Raw genomic sequence first — 18,264 nt, 5'->3', positions numbered from 1 at the left:
GTGATCCACCCGCCTCGGCCTCCCACAGTGCTGGGATTACAGGCTTGAGCCACCGCGCCCGGCCAGAGTTTCACTCTTCTTACCCAGGCTGGAGTGCAATGGCGCGATCTCGGCTCACCGTAACCTCCGCCTCCTGGGTTCAAGCAATTCTCCTACCTCAGCCTCCCGAGTAGCTGGGACTATAGGCCGCGCCACCATGCCCAGCTAATTTTTGTATTTTTAGTAGAGACGGGGTTTCACCATGTTGACCAGGATGGTCTCGATCTCTTGACCTTGTGATCCACCCGCCTCGGCCTCCCAAAGTGCTGTGATTATAGGCGTGAGCCACCACGCCCAGCCTAGATTGTGCACTTCTTAAGAGAATCTAATGCCTGATGATCTGTCACTGTCTCCCATCACATCACCTCCAGATGGGACCGTCTAGTTGCAGGAAAACCAGCTCAGGGCTCCCACTGATTCTATGTTATGATAAGTATGTGATGATAATAATAGAAATAAAGTACACAATAAATGTAATGTGCTTGAATCACCCGGAAACTACCCCCCCACACCATCTATGGAAAAATCGTCTTCCACAAAACTTGTCCCTGTTGCCAGAAAGGGTGGGGACCACTGATACAGGAAGTAAAGCAAAAAAGGCAAATTCTCTGAGGCTGCCACCTTCTGCCTTTAGAGTACATATGAGATGACTCTGAAGTAAGCAAAAATGGAACAACACTGGGGTTATCCTGTTAATAACATGTTTTTTCAAATCTAAACCGTTGTCTTGCTAGATCTTTTGCAACATCAAAATGTTCTGTCATAATGGCATATTTTAGTTTACTTAGTTTTGTTACTTTATATGAAAACCATTAACTCTTTCTCTGTTAACATAGGTTTAAAACAGGCTTTGGAAACCGTGAATGACTATAATCCTCTGATGAAAGACTTCCCTCTGAATGATTTGCTGTCTGCCACGGAGCTGGACAAAATAAGACAGGCACTTGTTGCCATTTTCACCCATTTGCGAAAGATCCGAAACACAAAATATCCTATTCAGAGGGCACTGCGTTTGGTGGAGGCAATTTCAAGAGACTTGAGTTCTCAATTACTCAAAGTATTGGGCACAAGAAAATTGATGCATGTTGCTTATGAAGAATTTGAAAAAGTAAGTTTTAATATATAAGAAAACCAACCTCAAGATATCGAGGTGAAAATATGTCTTAATAATAAGCTTCATTTTTGAAATTATATCCTAGGTTATGGTAGCATGCTTTGAAGTTTTTCAGACTTGGGATGATGAATACGAGAAACTTCAGGTATTGTTGAGAGACATCGTCAAAAGAAAAAGGGAAGAGAATCTGAAGATGGTGTGGCGTATTAACCCTGCCCACAGGAAGCTGCAGGGTCGCCTTGACCAGATGAGAAAATTTAGACGCCAGCACGAACAGCTGAGAGCTGTTATCGTCAGGGTCCTGAGGCCACAGGTATGATTTGCATTCTAAAAATTAGCGTTTTGTTTTTGTTTCTGTCTTTTGAGACAGTCTCATTCTGTAGGCTAGGCTAGAGCACAGTGGAGTGATCTTGGCTCACTGCAGCCTTTGCCTCCTGGGCTCAAGCAGTCCTCCCACCTCAGCTTCCTGAGTAGCTGGGACTATAGGTGCACCCACCATGCACAACTAATTTTTTTGTGGGGGTTGAGGTTTTTTGTAGAGACGGGGTCTCATCATGTTGCCCAGGCTGGTCTCAAACTCCTGAGCTCAAGTGATCCACCCACTTCAGCCTCCCAAAATGCTGGTGTTACAGGTATGAGCCACCACGCCCTTCCCATATGAATTGTTTTAATGTGTTTTTTGAAAAATTAACCCTTCCTGTTTTGCACTGTTAAGTACTTTTGTTCCATTTGTCTTGTCACTGCTGTCTTTAAGATCTAGTAAGAGAGAGAGTGTGTGTGTGCGCGCGTGTGCGTGTGTGACTGGGTCTCACTCTGTCACCCAGGCTAGAGTGTAGTGCTGCAGTCTTGGCATAACCTCTGCCTCTGGGGTTCAAGCAGTTCTGCCTCAGCCTCCTGAGTAGCTGGGATTACAGGCGCCCACCACCATGCCCAGCTAACTTTTGCATTTTTGATAAAGATGAGGTTTCACTGTGTTGGCCAGGCTGGTCTTGAACTCCTGATCTCAAGTGATCCACCCACCTCGGCCTCCCAAAGTGCTGGGATTACAGGCGTGAGCCACCATGCCTGGCCCGTCCAAATCTTCAGTATTCTCCAGCCATTTATCTCTTCCCCCATGTTGCAAGGACCCTACAGTCAGACTCCCCAGGTTTTAAATCCTAATTCCCCCATTTTTTAGTTCTGTAATGGGAACACTTTATTTAATCTCTTTTTCTGAGAGTGCTCCTCTATAAAACATGGAGAGTAATTACATATGCCTGAGATTTATCAAAGTAATTAAATTACTAATTTTTTAAACATTTTTTTCTCTTCAGAATTTATCTTTCATTCTTCTTTAAAAAAATCTAGTCCAACAAAACCACATTGTCTGAACAACCTTTGTAGTACAGAGCTGAAATATACTCTATAGTATTTTACGTGGCTTTGCTAAGTTGTGGTTATAAAATGTTTGACTCAAAGTTTAAAAATCTGTATTCCCAATTGGTAGCTTTTGTGTGGTGTGTACAATAAAATTTTAAAAAGTCTTCCAGGCACAGTGGTTCACACTTGTAATTCCAGCACTGTGGGAAGCTGAGGTGGGAGGATTGCTTGAGCCTAGCAGTTAGAGGCTGCACAGAGTGAGCCTCTTAAAAAATAAAGTTTATTTTATTTACTTATCTTGAGACAGAATCTCGCTCTGTTGCCCGGGCTGGAGTGTAGTGGTGCATCTCTGCTCCCTGCAACCTCCACCTCCTGGGTTCAAGTGATTCTCCTGTGCAGCCTCCTGAGTAGCTGGGATTACAGGCATGCACCACCACGCCCAGCTAATTTTTGTATTTTTAGTAGAGATGGGGTTTCACCATGTTGGCCAGGCTGGTCTCGAACTCCTGACCTCAGGTGTTCCTCCCGCCTCAGCCTCCCAAAGTGCTGGGATTACAGGTATGAGTCCCTGCACCTGGCTTAAAATTAATTTTAAAACCTTCATTTGGTCAACATTTCTTGATTACATATCTTTTCTCTTTAGGTCACAGCAGTTGCCCAACAAAATCAAGGAGAAGTCCCCGAACCCCAAGATATGAAAGTGGCTGAGGTTCTTTTTGATGCTGCAGATGCGAATGCTATTGAGGAAGTAAACCTTGCTTACGAGAACGTCAAGGAAGTGGATGGACTGGATGTTTCCAAAGAGGGCACAGAAGCCTGGGAGGCTGCGATGAAGAGGTACGATGAGCGGATCGACAGAGTGGAGACCCGGATCACGGCTCGCCTTCGGGATCAGCTTGGCACAGCCAAGAATGCCAACGAGATGTTCAGGATTTTCTCCAGGTTCAATGCGCTGTTTGTCAGGCCTCACATCCGTGGGGCCATTCGCGAGTACCAGACCCAGCTGATCCAGCGTGTGAAAGATGACATCGAGTCTCTTCACGACAAGTTCAAGGTCCAGTACCCACAGAGTCAGGCTTGTAAGATGAGTCATGTTCGTGACTTGCCCCCCGTGTCAGGGTCTATCATCTGGGCCAAACAGATCGACAGGCAGCTGACAGCCTACATGAAGCGGGTGGAAGATGTCCTTGGCAAGGGCTGGGAAAACCACGTGGAGGGGCAGAAGCTGAAGCAGGACGGAGACAGCTTCCGCATGAAGCTCAACACACAGGAAATCTTTGATGACTGGGCGAGGAAGGTGCAGCAGCGCAACCTCGGTGTCTCGGGGCGCATTTTCACCATCGAAAGTACTCGGGTTCGGGGCCGAACTGGAAATGTGCTTAAGCTGAAAGTTAACTTTCTTCCTGAGATTATCACGCTTTCCAAAGAAGTCCGGAACCTCAAGTGGCTTGGTTTCCGAGTCCCACTGGCGATCGTGAACAAAGCCCATCAAGCAAACCAGCTTTACCCATTTGCCATCTCGCTGATCGAGAGCGTTCGTACCTATGAACGGACCTGCGAGAAGGTGGAGGAGCGGAACACCATTTCACTTTTAGTGGCTGGCTTGAAAAAGGAAGTGCAGGCCCTGATTGCAGAAGGCATTGCATTGGTGTGGGAGTCCTACAAACTTGACCCGTATGTACAGCGCTTAGCAGAGACGGTCTTCAACTTCCAGGAAAAGGTATGCTGTAATGCAGTCCTCAGGTGTCCTGGTAATGAATGAAACACTAATAGTGAACTCAGTTAAAACACTGGTTCTCCCATAGAAGGCATGCATGATTGATGCAGCATAAGGCCATGCGAGCTGCAAAGGAGAAGGAGCCTTTGTACTCACCAGGCTGTTTAATGTTGCGGGGGCTTTAGGGAGGCCATTAAGTAACAAGCTGAGTTTAGAAACAAGTGGAAAGCTAAAGGACACAGGAGTCTGGGAGTAGAATGCAGCTTTATTGCTGATACAGCTGAATGTGGAGCAGGCTGTAGGTCTGCAGCCACAAAGGCTGCTAATGATCCACCCAGAGACTACAACTGCCAGCAAACCAGATGCATGCAGCAGCGAGGCTGGCTCCCAGGCGCAGGAGGAGCTGAGCAGAGCACATTTATTTCCTTCTCCCAGATGTGTCAGTCAGTGGCCACCCCTCCTGTGAATTGGAGTAAGGGAAGAGAAGAGAAGCTAGTGAGGTTCCATGCATTTCCTGGGGATTAGCGTTCTCACCCCAGCAGCTAGGATTAGCTACTTATTGAAGAACTGCACCTGGAGCATTGTTAATTTATAATACTTGAGAAGAACGTATGTGAGAATGAAGGAACAGAGTATGAGTGGGTGTTTTAAATATTAAGTATTTCTTCCTTCCAGGTGGATGATCTGTTGATCATTGAAGAAAAAATAGATCTAGAAGTCCGTTCCTTGGAAACTTGTATGTATGACCATAAGACCTTCTCCGAGATCTTGAACAGAGTCCAGAAAGCAGTGGATGACTTAAATCTGCACTCCTATTCCAATTTACCCATCTGGGTCAACAAGCTTGACATGGAGGTAGGGATAGAATTTGCTAGTGTGTTCATCATTTTTCTTCTGCTGACCCTCCAGTAAGCTTATTAGTTTGTCATTAAAAAGCATTTTTCCTTGGGAATTAACTGTGATAGTTCAGTTACCCTCCAAAATCTTATTTAATTAATGATAGAACTGAATTGTGGCCAGGCACAGTGGCTCATGCCTGTAATCCTAGCAGTTTGAGAGGCTGAGGCAGGCAGATCACTTGAGCCAGGGGTTCAAGACCAGCCACGGCAACATAACAAGACCCTGTCTCTACTAAAAATACAAAAACTAGCTAGGTGTGGTGACAAGCATCCATAGTCCCAGCTACTCAGGAGGCTGAGGCAGGAGGATCACTTGAGCCCAGGAGGCAGAGGTTGCAGTGAGCCAAGATGGCACCACTGCACTCCAGCCTGTGCGACAGTGAGACCCTGTCACAAAAAAAAAAAGGAAAAGGAACCGAATGCTGCATGTCAATACTCACATCAAGCCTACGTTGGAAGCAGGAATATAAGAGGCAGGAGAAAGTGTTCCCTTTATTTGCTGGATATTTGATAACTTCCTCTTTGCCCTTCCTTGCTTTTCTTATGATTCAGGTTACCTTTTCTAGCCCTCCAGGTATCCTATTCTGATGACCCTGCCCCACCCCAACACCCAGTTTAGAAATCCCAGTCAGATTCTGCCCCAATCAATACCGCCGTAGGCGCGTGGGGACAGGGGTAGAAGGTATGGTAATGTTCATAAAGCAAGCTTACCGATCCATGCCTTTTCTCATCGGGGGACTTGGGAGAGCACGTCAGGGGACATGTTGGGGAGGAGGATATATTATAGCAGAGGGTACACATTGTGAAGGATTGGTGATTCGGTATCCAAAGATGGAGAACACAGCCTAACAAGTCATCTGTGGCTGGGAGAAAGTGACAAAGTGAGATTCTGAGAAGGGAGATATGAAGGCACGTAGTTAGGAACTGTGTCTTTGATTTGAAACACCTACCACTTTGTAATTAACTTGCTTTGTGAGCTGACTTTGAGAAGAAACACTATTCTCTGATATAACATTGTCTGTAGATTGAAAGAATATTGGGCGTCCGTCTGCAAGCTGGCCTAAGAGCGTGGACCCAGGTTCTTCTTGGACAAGCTGAAGATAAAGCAGAAGTTGACATGGACACGGATGCTCCACAAGTTAGTCACAAGCCTGGTGGAGAGCCGAAGATCAAAGTGAGTGCTTCTGTGGCATTCTATGTGCTAATAGGTAAAATAACATGTACTCCCATTAAAAGTACCTATGAAAAGGTCAGTGTGGACACCTGGCAGATGCCACCTTCACCACGTGATGAAGGTCAGCGTCACCAGTGGTGAGTGCAGGTGCCATGTGCCCTCTGGCATGATGTGATGGGAAGGGCAGTTGACCTCTGCGCTCTTTCCCCAAAGTCTCTCACCCTCATGCAAGATGTTAACATTAAAGAAAGCTGGCAGAGGCTGTGTGGAAACTCTTTGTACTTCCTTTGCAACTCTCCTATGAGTCTAAAATAATTATTTTAAGTCTTAAAAAATGAAAAATGAAATTTTAGGAAAAAAAACTACACTGTGGGAAAAAACTTGTTAGCAAACATTCATGCAATAAATTATTTCAAGAACTGCATGTAATCTGCCAGAAGTAAATGTTCAGACCGTGACACTAAAACATATTTCACTGTTTTAACAAAAGTCCACGTCCCCTGGAGGAAGGTGGCAGCACAGTGGTCACCACAGAGTGGTAGTCTTTGTCGCCCAAGCCATCTGTTTCCCATTTGTGTGGAGCTTAGTAAGCTTTCTAGACAGTTCAGTAATTCTGTCGGCCAGGTGCAGTGGCACACACCTGTAGTCCCAGCACTTTGGGAGGCTGAGGTGGGCAGATCACGAGGTCAAGAATTTGAAACCAGCCTGGCCAACATGGTGAAAACCCGTCTCTACTAACAATACAACAATTAACCGGGCGTGGTGGCGGGCACCTGTAGTCCCAGATACTTGGGAGAATTGCTTGAACCCGGAGGCGGAGGTTTCAGTGAGCTGCGATTGCGCCACTGCACTCCAGCCTGGCAACACAGCAAGACTCTGTCTCAAAAAACAATAATAATAGTAATTCTGTCAAGCAGAACTGTGTAAGTAGGCCCTATGTGCTGCTATTGGTGGTGATTACAAAGGTGTCTACCTTAACAGTAAGTGTTTGTAGTATTTGTGTTATGTTTACCAATAAAAAGGCCTCACAGAACAGTAAAAACTTTGATCTGGGAGAAATAGTTGGCTTTTTTTCCCTATGTAGACTTTACCTTTTATTTTTTTTCTCTTACACTTGAAAAATGTTTTCACTTTTGAATATTTTTATTTTCACTTTTGAATATTACTGTTATTGGATTTTCATCCCCAGAGCATACTTTTAAAAATACCAAGTCCCGGGCCTGGCGAGGTGACTCATGCCTGTGATCCCAGCACTTTGGGAAGCCGAGGCGGGTGGATCACAATGTCAGGAGTTCAAGACCAGCGTAGCCAAGTTGGTGAAACACCGTCTCTACTAAAAAAAAAAAAATACAAAAGTTAGCTGGGTGTGGTGGTGGGTGCCTGTAATCCCAGCCCCTCGGAGGCTGAGGCAGAGAATTGCCTGAACCCAGGATGAGTAGGTTGCAGTGAGCTGAGATTGCGTCACTGCACTCCAGCCTGGGTGACAGAGCGAGACTCCGTCTCAAAAAAATAAAAATTAAATTAAATTAAAAAAAAACAAGTCCCAGAGAAACAAATGAGTGTTTCTAAGTTGATACAGTTACAGTCATGCACTGCATGATGACATTTTGGTCAAGGACAGACCACATATACAGTGGTGGTCCTGAAGATTACTGTATTTTTTTTAGATGGAGTTTCGCTCTTGTTGCCCAGGCTGCAGTGCAATGGTGCAGTCTCAGCTCACCGCAACCTCCACCTCCCAGGTTCAAGCGATTCTCCTGCTTCAGCCTCCCGAGTAGTGAGCATTACAGGCATGTGCCACCACACCCAGCTAATTTTTTGTATTTTTAGTACAGACAGGGTTTCTCCATGTTGGTCAGGCCGGTCTCGAAATCCTGACTTTGTGATCCGCCTGCCTCAGCCTCCCAAAGTGCTGGGATTACAGGTGTGAGCTACCATGCCAAGCTTGATTACTGTACTTTTACCGTACCTTTTATATGTTTAGATACACAAATACCATTGTATTACAGTTGCCTACAGTATTCAGTACCGTAACATGGTGTACAGGTTTGTAGTCTGGGAACAATCGGCCATGCCACATAGCCTAGGTGTGTAGTGGGCTCTTCCATCTAGACTTGTGTAGATACATGCTGTGGAGTTTGCACAGTGACGAAATCGCCTAACCATGCATTTCTCAGAACATATCCCTGTTGTGAAGCAACAGACTATCTAGTGGAGACTGAGGTGGAATTCTTGTTTAGCTTAAAGCACTGGCAGGTGGCACAGACTTACCTGACCTTGGTCAACCTTAATCATTGCCTGACAGTTGATGCTTGATTTGTATCACTGCATCAGTGGTGCTAGTTTCTTGGGTCTCAAGTTCGTTATATTGAGAGATCATCATATACTATGTCAAATCAGATGAAGCTTCATTGAGTACCTGTTGTGTGTTCAGTGCCTGGGGACCAGGGACCCAGGAGGAGGTGAAGCAGCACCTGCTGTCTGACTTACATTCTTTTGGGGACGGCACAGATGACAAACATGGCATACAAGACCACATCTGACGATCTAGTGACAGACTTTGTGGTTCAGACTGAAGTAGTTTAGTAATTTAGAGAGAGAAGATGTTGAACATCAAAACTATTTTATTGAGGCCAGGCACGGTGGCTCACACCTATAATCGTAACGCTTTGGGAGGTTGAGGTGGGTGGATCACTTGAGTGCTCTGAAGTTCAAGACTAGCCTGGGCAACATGACAAAACCCCATCTCTATTAAAAAAAAATACAAAAATTGTCTAGGCATGGTGGTTCACGCCTGTGGTCCCAGCTACCTGGGGGGCTAGAGTCAGGAGGATTGCTTGAGCCCAGGAGGTCAAGTAAGCCATGTCACCACTGCACTCCAACCTGGGTGACAGAGTGAGACCCTGTCTCAAAAAACAAAAACAAACCAAAGGACTGGGCACAATGGCTCACGCCTGTTGATCCCAGCACTTTGGGAGGCTGAGGCAGGTGGATCATCTAGGGTCAGGAGTTATAGACCAGCCTGCCCAACATGGTGAAACCCCATCTCTACTAAAAATATAAAATTAGCTGTGCATGGTGACACATGCCTATAATCCCAGGTACTTGGGAGGCTTAGACAAGAGAATCTCTTAAACCCAGGAGGCAGAAGTTGTTGCAGTGAGCTGAGATTGTGCCATTGTACTCCAGCCTGGGCAATAAGAACATAACTGACCTATATAAAAAAAAAAACAAAAAAAAAACAACTTTTAGTGAAATAGATTGCTGAGGAAAAAATGAAACCTTTCTTTCACAGAATGTCGTTCATGAGCTAAGAATAACCAATCAGGTAATCTACTTGAATCCACCAATTGAAGAGTGCAGATATAAGCTGTATCAGGAAATGTTTGCCTGGAAGATGGTTGTACTGTCTCTCCCCAGGATCCAGAGTCAGAGGTACCAGGTAAGCCTTCAACGACTTGAAGCACACGCCCCTGACCAGGCCTCTCATGGGGCTCTGTGATACCACTTCTCCATGGTGCCTCTTTAAATAAGCTCTTGGTGTGTCTTTACAAACTCCAGACACCCAGGGGAAAGCTAGGGAGGCTTTGTGTGCCCTGACCATTTTTTCCAACTCATTACTTGGCATTTGTAGCTTGTTCACAGTAATCTCTTGGAACTCCTGTCCATGAGCTTCTTTGGGAATCTCAATTCCTGCTTCTCCCTCTCCCCCCCCCCCCCCCCCACTTTTTATTCGGGGAATTTTAAAACATACACAAAAGTTGGAGGAATCAAGAGCCCCCACCATACAGCTTTATCAATATGTGGCCATCGATATTTATATTTTCTTCCCTACCTCTCCACCCCCACCAGATTATCTTAAAGCAGATCTCAGATATAATATACTCTTAGCATACTTTTAGAGCAAGAGAAAAGCTCAAAAGACCAGTTAGTCCCCAACCTCAACCCAGTGTTACTTCTAAATAGGGCCAGTGGCTTTCAAACAAAAAGATGGCACAGCTTCTGCTATTGCAGACTCTTCCAGAATTTAGTGATCTTGTCAAGACATTACCCCTTTTCTTACCTTTGAACATAAACTCAGTTCTTTAAGGAATTTTTTTGAGGTAGTTAATTGCCTGTGACTAAAATCATGGTAATGTTTCACCTAATGCTGGGCACTGTCCAGCTGATCAGCACCAAGCTGTGAATATTGGTTTCTGCCCTTCAAGGAGTCTATATACAGTTCTCAGCATCTTTCTCATCATGAGTCTTCTGTTTTTAACCAGCCGTGTTTTTATTTACATTGTTCTCTTGCTTATCTCCAAATTTAACAAACTAAAGCCAGCCCTCACCTTGTGCCCTAGAACCCACCTCCTCGCTCTTGCTCAGCTGTTCTTCCCTCTCTCCTGGGTCTTCTTTCAGTACCTAAACGGGACCCCATGTCCCCTGCAGCCCTTATAAAGAAGCTCCTTTCTCAGGCGCTCATCCAGCCTCCTCCAGCACTGCTCTGTGTGATCACCAGCGGTCCCACCCTGCTGACTAGTGGGCTTCTCCGTCCTTGTCTCACCTCTTGACTGCAGGATTTGATGGAGGCTTCCTCCTGCACGATGCGCTGGACTCTTCAGAGCACCACGCCTCCCGGTTTTCCTCCCACCTCAGTGGCTAGTCTTCTCTGTTGGTTCCCCTTTTGCCTTCCCCTTAAACGCCCTCTAAATGTTCCCTTCCCTCTCCACTCCCGAGCACTCTCTTATGATCTCATCTAGTCTCCTTGACTTTAAATGCCACCAAAAGCCGACAGCTCTGTGCTCATGTCTCCAGCTGACCTTTCTCCCGACTCCAGGCTTGTCTGCCCATCTGCCAGCATGGCATCTCCACTTGGCTGGCTGGGAGGCACTGAGCATCTCTCCAGCCCTGCCTTCCCTGATCTTCCCTCAGTCTTTCACTTCCCATCCTTCAGTTATTCAGACCTAAAATGGTGTGTCTCTTGAAAATGAATGCTGAGCTGTTTCACTGGCCCCACCCTGTGCAAGGTACCATCACCTCTCATTTGGATTATTAATGTTCCCTCCTATCTGTTCTCTCTGCCTTTACCTCCCTGAAATCTGTTTTCAACACAGCAGCCAAAGCAAGTCTTAGATTCTAAGTCAATCCTGACACTCTTTTGGAGCCCTTTAATGACTTCCTATCTCACTCATCATGAAGCCAGAGCCCCACAGTGGCTTACTGGGCCAAGGTGATGCTTCTTGTTTCTCTGACTTCGGCTCCTGCTGCTTCTCCCTTCACTGGCTGTGCCCCATCACAGTGCAGTCTTGCTGGTCCTCAAACATGCTGGTAGACTCTTGCCCCTGGGCCTTCTCAACGCCGAGTCCTTGGTGGCAAGTATTCACAACTTGCCCCTCCCCTCCTGGTTTCTCACAACTGTCCCCTTCTCGGTGAGGCCTTTCCTGACCTTGCTGTTTAAAATGCAGCCTTCCCCATGTTGCGCCCACAATCCTTCTCTTCTCACTCTTGCTGCATAGTTACCTCTCACCAGCTTACATTCTGTGTGTTTGATTTATTCCCTAATCACGCCTCTCCTCCCATAGAGTGTAAGTCCCTGTGACCAGGGGTTTTTATCTGCTTATTGTACCTAGAATAGTGCCTGGTACATAACAGGCACTCAGATAGTTAAAATGAGGAAAGGCTTTGTGCCCTCTCCAGCTGTTTTTGCATTGTGCCATTAGTGATGCCACATTTCTCTCTGTTGTGATTAATGTTTCTTTTATTGGTTGGATGAGTTAAATATAAGTAGTCTTTGTGGTTACTTGTGGCCAGGGTAAGTGGATATTATCCCATAAATACCATTTTAGTCATGAGCTTTTCTTGCAGTTCATTTTAATTAAGTAAGAGGTGACACTGAGATTAGCATTTTCATATATACTACTTGCGTTCATTTTGGCTTTGGTTGGCTAGGTGGGTGTACATTACGAATTGACTGAGGAAGAGAAGTTCTATCGAAATGCTTTAACACGGATGCCTGATGGCCCTGTGGCCCTGGAAGAGTCGTATTCCGCTGTCATGGGCATTGTAACTGAAGTTGAACAATATGTCAAGGTAAGACACTCCTCATTTCATTCAAATATGCGTATAGTCTATTCTAGATGCTTAAGGGTATAAGATAGGCCCGGTGCGGTGGCTCACACCTGTAATCCCAGCACTTTGGGAGGCCAAGGTGGGCAGATCACCTGAGGTTGAGAGTTCAATACCAGCCTGACTAACATGGAGAAACCCTGTCTCTACTAAAAATATAAAAAATTAGCTGGGTGTGGTGGTGCATGCCTGTAATCCCAGCTATTTGGGAGGCTGAGGCAGGAGAATCAGTTGAACCTGGGAGGTGGAGATCGCGGTGAGCCAAGATCACACCATTGCACTCTAGCCTTGGCAACAAGATCAAAATTCTGTCTCAAAAAAAAAAGTACAAGTTACAAAGAAAAGAACATGGAGCTAAAAGGTCTTGACTATATCTATGGTTCACTAGATACTATTTGCTAATTTAAAGCAGAGTAAATGATAGGTTACATCTTTTGGAGTTTTAACATGACATTTGAGAATAGTAAATTGTATTCTTTTTTGATATGAAAATTCTGAGAATCTGAAGTGAGAATTTCTCTAATAGTGGTGAAAGACATGAACCTTCTTAATGGAATGTGAACGTAAGCGGGCTAGTATTCTACAAAATGAAAAATCAAAGTATTATTTAACTGTGTTTTCCATTTGCAGGTTTGGCTTCAGTATCAGTGTTTATGGGATATGCAAGCTGAAAACATCTATAACAGACTTGGAGAAGATCTCAACAAATGGCAGGCTCTGCTGGTCCAAATAAGGAAGGCCAGAGGAACCTTTGACAATGCAGAAACCAAGAAAGAGTTTGGACCAGTAGTTATAGATTATGGCAAGGTGAACTCTGCTGTCTGATTGAAAGCTGTTAGGGTAGCTGTAAAAGCAACATTTCTGTTAGACTAAAATTCATTTGAAGGCTAAACACACCAGCAGGAAAGAGCTGATGATGTGTTGTGTGCTGTTTCACCCTCAGGTACAATCTAAGGTGAACTTGAAGTATGACTCTTGGCATAAGGAGGTTCTTAGCAAATTTGGGCAGATGCTAGGATCAAACATGACAGAATTCCATTCCCAAATCTCAAAGGTGAGGACATAGGATTCTGCCTCTGTAACCAGCCTATTGGTAAACCCTGGCTCTGTGATGAAATACTCCCCTCTTTCTCAACAGTCTCGCCAAGAGTTGGAGCAGCACTCAGTAGACACGGCCAGCACCTCTGATGCAGTGACTTTCATCACCTATGTGCAGTCTTTGAAACGGAAGATCAAGCAGTTTGAGAAACAAGTTGAGGTAAGCTCTATGAACAGTGAAAAATTTGGCCTCTATAGTATTTTGGATTCTGAGAGAATGTCCTCACTCAACCCATAAGGCACTCTTTTCTTAGTATGGCCCACAGATCACCTCTATTGTAACAGCCTGATTGTTAAGTCTGATTGTGATTGTAAAAACTCAGTGTAGGCCAGGTGCAATTGCTCACGCCTGTAATCCCAACACTTTGGGAGGCCAAGGTGAGAGGTCAGGAGTTTGAGACCAGCGGGGCCAACGCGGTGAAACCCCATCTCTACTAAAAATATACAAAAATTTAGCTGGGTGTGGTGGCACGTGCCTGTAGTCCCTCAACCTGGGCAACAGAGCAAGACTCCATCTCAAAAAGCTAAGTAAATAATAAAAACTCAGTGCAGATGCTGGGCATCTTGGTTTTTTTTCTTTTTTGAGACAGAGTCTTCCTCTGTCGACTGGGATGGGGTGCAGTGGGGCAGTCTCGGCCCACTGCAACCTCTTCCTCTCAGGTTCAAGTTATTTTCCTGCGTCAGCCTCCCAAGTAGGTGGGATTACAGGTGCACACCACCACACCTGGCTAATTTTTTTGTATTTTTAGTAGAGACAGGGTTTCACTATGTTGGCCAGGCTGGTCTTGATCTCCTTAGTTCGTGAGCTGCCGCGCCTGGGGCCCAGCAAACCGCTGTGGGGCTCTGGCTTCATGATGTTTTATAACTATAAAGTGCCTTCTCTTTCATGGGCTCTGGTAATAATTTCTATCATTGTTAGAGAAGAAAAATCTGGCTTATTTTTTAACTCTCAAAGCTCTACCGCAATGGCCAACGCTTACTGGAAAAGCAAAGGTTCCAGTTCCCACCGTCCTGGCTTTATATTGACAACATCGAGGGAGAGTGGGGAGCCTTCAATGACATCATGCGGCGGAAGGACTCTGCCATTCAGCAGCAGGTGGCAAACCTGCAAATGAAGATTGTGCAGGAGGATCGAGCTGTGGAAAGCCGCACCACTGACCTGCTGACCGACTGGGAGAAGACCAAGCCTGTCACGGTGAGTCCCACCAGCTGGTGACCCAGCAGACTCCTAATCTATTGAGCGCCGACTGTGTTCCAGGCATTGTGCTAGGTAGTGGAGATAGAGCAGAGAGTGAAAAGGGCAAGAGCCCCTACCCTCATGGAATCACGCTCAGTGAGAGAGAGAGAAAAATGAGCAAGAAGAGACAGGCAAGTCAGGTGGTGATGCTGCTGCAGACGGAGGCAGATGAGAGCGCGGGCTCGGCGGCCACTGCTGTGCCTGAGGGTGGTGTGGAAGGGGGCTGGCAGCTCGTGCTGACAGCAGAAGCGGTAGTAGATAGCAGTGTATTCCGTTTACTGGGAGTGGAATTCAAAATCTTATTTATTTAATTTTTTGCTCCCTTTGTTAATTTTGTTATTTCCTAAGGGTACGTGAAATTATCTGGGGAGCATATAAATACAAATGCCTGGACCCTTATTCCGTCTACAAATGCTGATCCACTTGGATTATGGTGGGTCCCAGGCAGTTGGTTTGTTTTTTTAATTTTCAAATTTTTACTTATTTAGGGAATATAAGCATAGAAAAGACAAATGGAAAAGACGTGAACATATTTTGAATATTAATCTGGTTTTTTGGTTTGGGGATGTAAGTTTCCCACAATAGGCCTAATGACAGATTTAGCCTTCCACAAAGATGTGCTGGTTAATTGGCCCGTCCTGCCTGTAACCATTTCCGTGCCTCTGGGCCCCTGCAGGTTCTGCTGTGTGCTTACTTTTGGTTTGATGGTTTCTGCTTTTGCCAGAAATGGCAAAGAAATGTTGGTACTGCTAGGTTATGAGTGCTTACTCCATCGGAGGAGCTGAGTATTAATCAATAGCAAGATTCTGATCAACAAAATTTGAATATCTCTTATCACCTCACCTTGGTGCCAATATTGTGTTAGAGTTAAACAAAAAAATTTTTTTGAGGCAGAGTCTCACTGTGTCACTTAGGCTGGAGTGCAATGATGTGGTCATAGCTCACTGAAGCCTCAATTTCCTGGGATCAAGCATTGTAGCTGAGAATATAGGCATGCCCTATAATCTCAGCTAATTGTTTATTTTTAGTAGAGGTGAAGTCCCAGGCTGGTCTCAAACTCCTCAACTCAAGCAGTCTCCCACCTTAGCTTCCCAAAGTGCTAGGATTACAGGCATGAGCTACCATGTCCAGCCCAAATAAAATATTTTTTTGATATTTTGCCTTAGTAGAAAACAGCAATATTTTATGCACCTCTCATCAGTTATTAAAATGAAAAGGAAGTATGCAAATAGTAGTGTTAATGCAAAGTAGAGTCTGTTTCTGGTGATTTCCCATCATTCTTCTCTTGGCTGGGTAGCTGATGTAACAGCTGTGTTCTTTGGGGAAGTTGTGGCTGGCAGGCCCTGGAGGGTTGTCCTCTTTTATCATTGGGGATGTGCACGTGAGACCGAGTCTGCTGCCTCTTCTCCCACCTCCCAGGGTACTGGATAAGAGGATGGCTAAATCAAGAGATGCTCCACCATTCTATTTTTTTATTTATGGAAAATATTGATGTAAAAATAAAATTCACTACTGTGCACACATCCCAAGTGGACATCTTGTTGAATGTTTCCATATGAAGATGTGTGCAAAGAATCAGAAAAGTCCAGAAGCCCTGCAGGCCCTGTGCATCATTTTAAAGCCTAAATGCTCATCTCCCCTGAGACTGCTCCAATTCTCTGTGCTCTGACTGCTTTCAGGGCAACCTTCGCCCAGAAGAGGCGCTTCAGGCTCTCACCATATATGAAGGGAAGTTTGGCAGGCTGAAGGACGACAGAGAGAAGTGTGCAAAGGCCAAGGAGGCGCTGGAATTGACAGATACTGGGCTTCTCAGTGGCAGTGAGGAGCGTGTGCAGGTATAAACCACTGGGAAGGAGTGGAGAACCCTGCTCCCCACCATTGACGTTGTTCATCTCCAGGGCCCTGCCAGATCCTGGGGTGATTTCTATTTCCAAAGTCAACTGCTTTGCTATTCTCAATCACAGGTGGCCTTAGAAGAATTGCAGGACCTAAAAGGTGTTTGGTCAGAACTTTCTAAGGTTTGGGAGCAAATTGATCAGATGAAGGAGCAGCCATGGGTTTCAGTACAGCCTCGAAAGGTATATCTCACGAAAATCGATGTTTGTGTACATCTGTTTTAACGGTTACAGACCTTATTCAGGAACTTGCCAAACCAAGTTTGTGTATTTGTATTGTGAGTTCATCAGATGTCACTTAATGTGCTGCATGTCATTTACATTATTCATCCAGAATATTGTAAAATTTATTTTGAAACCATTTTTTAAGGAAATATTTCACCATTTAAAGAAATGTTGGCAAGCTAAATACCATCTTATGTTTCTCTCAACAGCTTCGACAGAATTTGGATGCCCTCTTGAACCAGCTGAAAAACTTCCCTGCCCGATTGCGACAGTATGCGTCCTATGAGTTTGTTCAAAGGCTTCTGAAAGGCTACATGAAGGTGGGTGGCCAGTGTCACACGGTGATGAGTGTACATTAGAAATGCACCTGCATAGATGACTTTGTGTACTTTCTCCACAGATAAACATGCTGGTGATTGAACTGAAATCTGAAGCACTTAAAGACCGCCATTGGAAACAGCTCATGAAAAGGCTTCATGTTAATTGGGTTGTTTCTGAGCTAACCCTTGGCCAAATCTGGGATGTTGACTTGCAGAAAAATGAAGCTATCGTCAAGGATGTACTGCTTGTGGCACAAGGGGAGATGGCTTTGGAAGAATTTTTGAAGCAGGCAAGTAATAGAACTGAACAGCTGCTTTTACGTCATGTTTCAGGCTGTTGTATAGATCTGAGTTATGTAAAAATGGAGCCTTGTCATCTGTGGTCCTTTCTGTTCTCATAATGCTTGGTCCCTTGTGCAACTGGTAAATGCCCACGTAGTGATAACGTGCATCTTTCTGGTTTGAATTCAGATAAGAGAAGTGTGGAATACTTATGAACTAGACTTGGTTAACTATCAGAACAAGTGCCGCTTGATCCGTGGCTGGGATGACCTCTTCAACAAGGTCAAAGAGCACATCAACAGCGTCTCGGCCATGAAGCTTTCTCCATATTACAAGGTGCTGTTGCTGGGGAAGCTTCCCCTCCCACTGGTGGTCTTCCACACTTTCACTATAATATGTTTTCACTGACAGTTACTAGGTACCTGTTTTTTATTTTATTTTACTTTTTGAGAGAGTCTTACTCTCACCCATGCTGGAGTGCAGTGGTGTGATCACAGCTCGCTGCAGCCTTGACTTTCTGGGCTTAAGCGATCCTCCCACCTCAGCCTCCAAGTAGCTGGGACCACAGGCACATGCCATCTTGCTGGGCTAACTTTTTATGTTTTGTAGAGATGAAATCTCACTATATTGCCCAGGTTCGTCTTCTGGCCTTGAACTCCTGGGCTTAAGCAGTCCTTCTGCATTGGCCTCCCAAAGTGTTGGGATTACAGGCATGAGTCACCATAGCCAGCCAGTTCTTGTGTTTTTCTTGTTTGTGGGTTTTTTTTTTTTTTTTTTTTTTTTTTTTTTTTTTTTTT

At 45.1% G+C, this 18,264-nt stretch overlaps 1 protein-coding gene across 1 annotated transcript in view; it reads left to right on the top strand.

The window, feature by feature from the left end:
• Nucleotides 1-18,264, top strand: part of DYNC1H1 (dynein cytoplasmic 1 heavy chain 1) — an 85,381-nt gene that overhangs the window by 22,679 nt on the left and 44,438 nt on the right. The window contains exons 6-21 of the mRNA XM_032287364.1: nt 876-1,147; nt 1,239-1,466; nt 3,156-4,232; nt 4,905-5,084; nt 6,153-6,302; nt 9,598-9,744; nt 12,234-12,374; nt 13,041-13,217; nt 13,354-13,464; nt 13,549-13,668; nt 14,464-14,703; nt 16,425-16,580; nt 16,710-16,823; nt 17,075-17,185; nt 17,266-17,475; nt 17,657-17,803. Coding sequence (XP_032143255.1) covers nt 876-1,147; nt 1,239-1,466; nt 3,156-4,232; nt 4,905-5,084; nt 6,153-6,302; nt 9,598-9,744; nt 12,234-12,374; nt 13,041-13,217; nt 13,354-13,464; nt 13,549-13,668; nt 14,464-14,703; nt 16,425-16,580; nt 16,710-16,823; nt 17,075-17,185; nt 17,266-17,475; nt 17,657-17,803 — 3,581 coding nt within the window. The remainder of the gene's footprint in view (nt 1-875; nt 1,148-1,238; nt 1,467-3,155; nt 4,233-4,904; nt 5,085-6,152; nt 6,303-9,597; nt 9,745-12,233; nt 12,375-13,040; nt 13,218-13,353; nt 13,465-13,548; nt 13,669-14,463; nt 14,704-16,424; nt 16,581-16,709; nt 16,824-17,074; nt 17,186-17,265; nt 17,476-17,656; nt 17,804-18,264) is intronic.

Source organism: Sapajus apella, unplaced genomic scaffold (genome assembly GCF_009761245.1).
Source record: "Sapajus apella isolate SASKATOON/1434 unplaced genomic scaffold, GSC_monkey_1.0 scaffold20, whole genome shotgun sequence".
Classification (NCBI taxonomy): domain Eukaryota; kingdom Metazoa; phylum Chordata; class Mammalia; order Primates; family Cebidae; genus Sapajus; species Sapajus apella.
The sequence above is the reverse complement of the archived record's forward strand: the minus strand, read 5'-3'. Positions and strand labels throughout refer to the sequence as shown.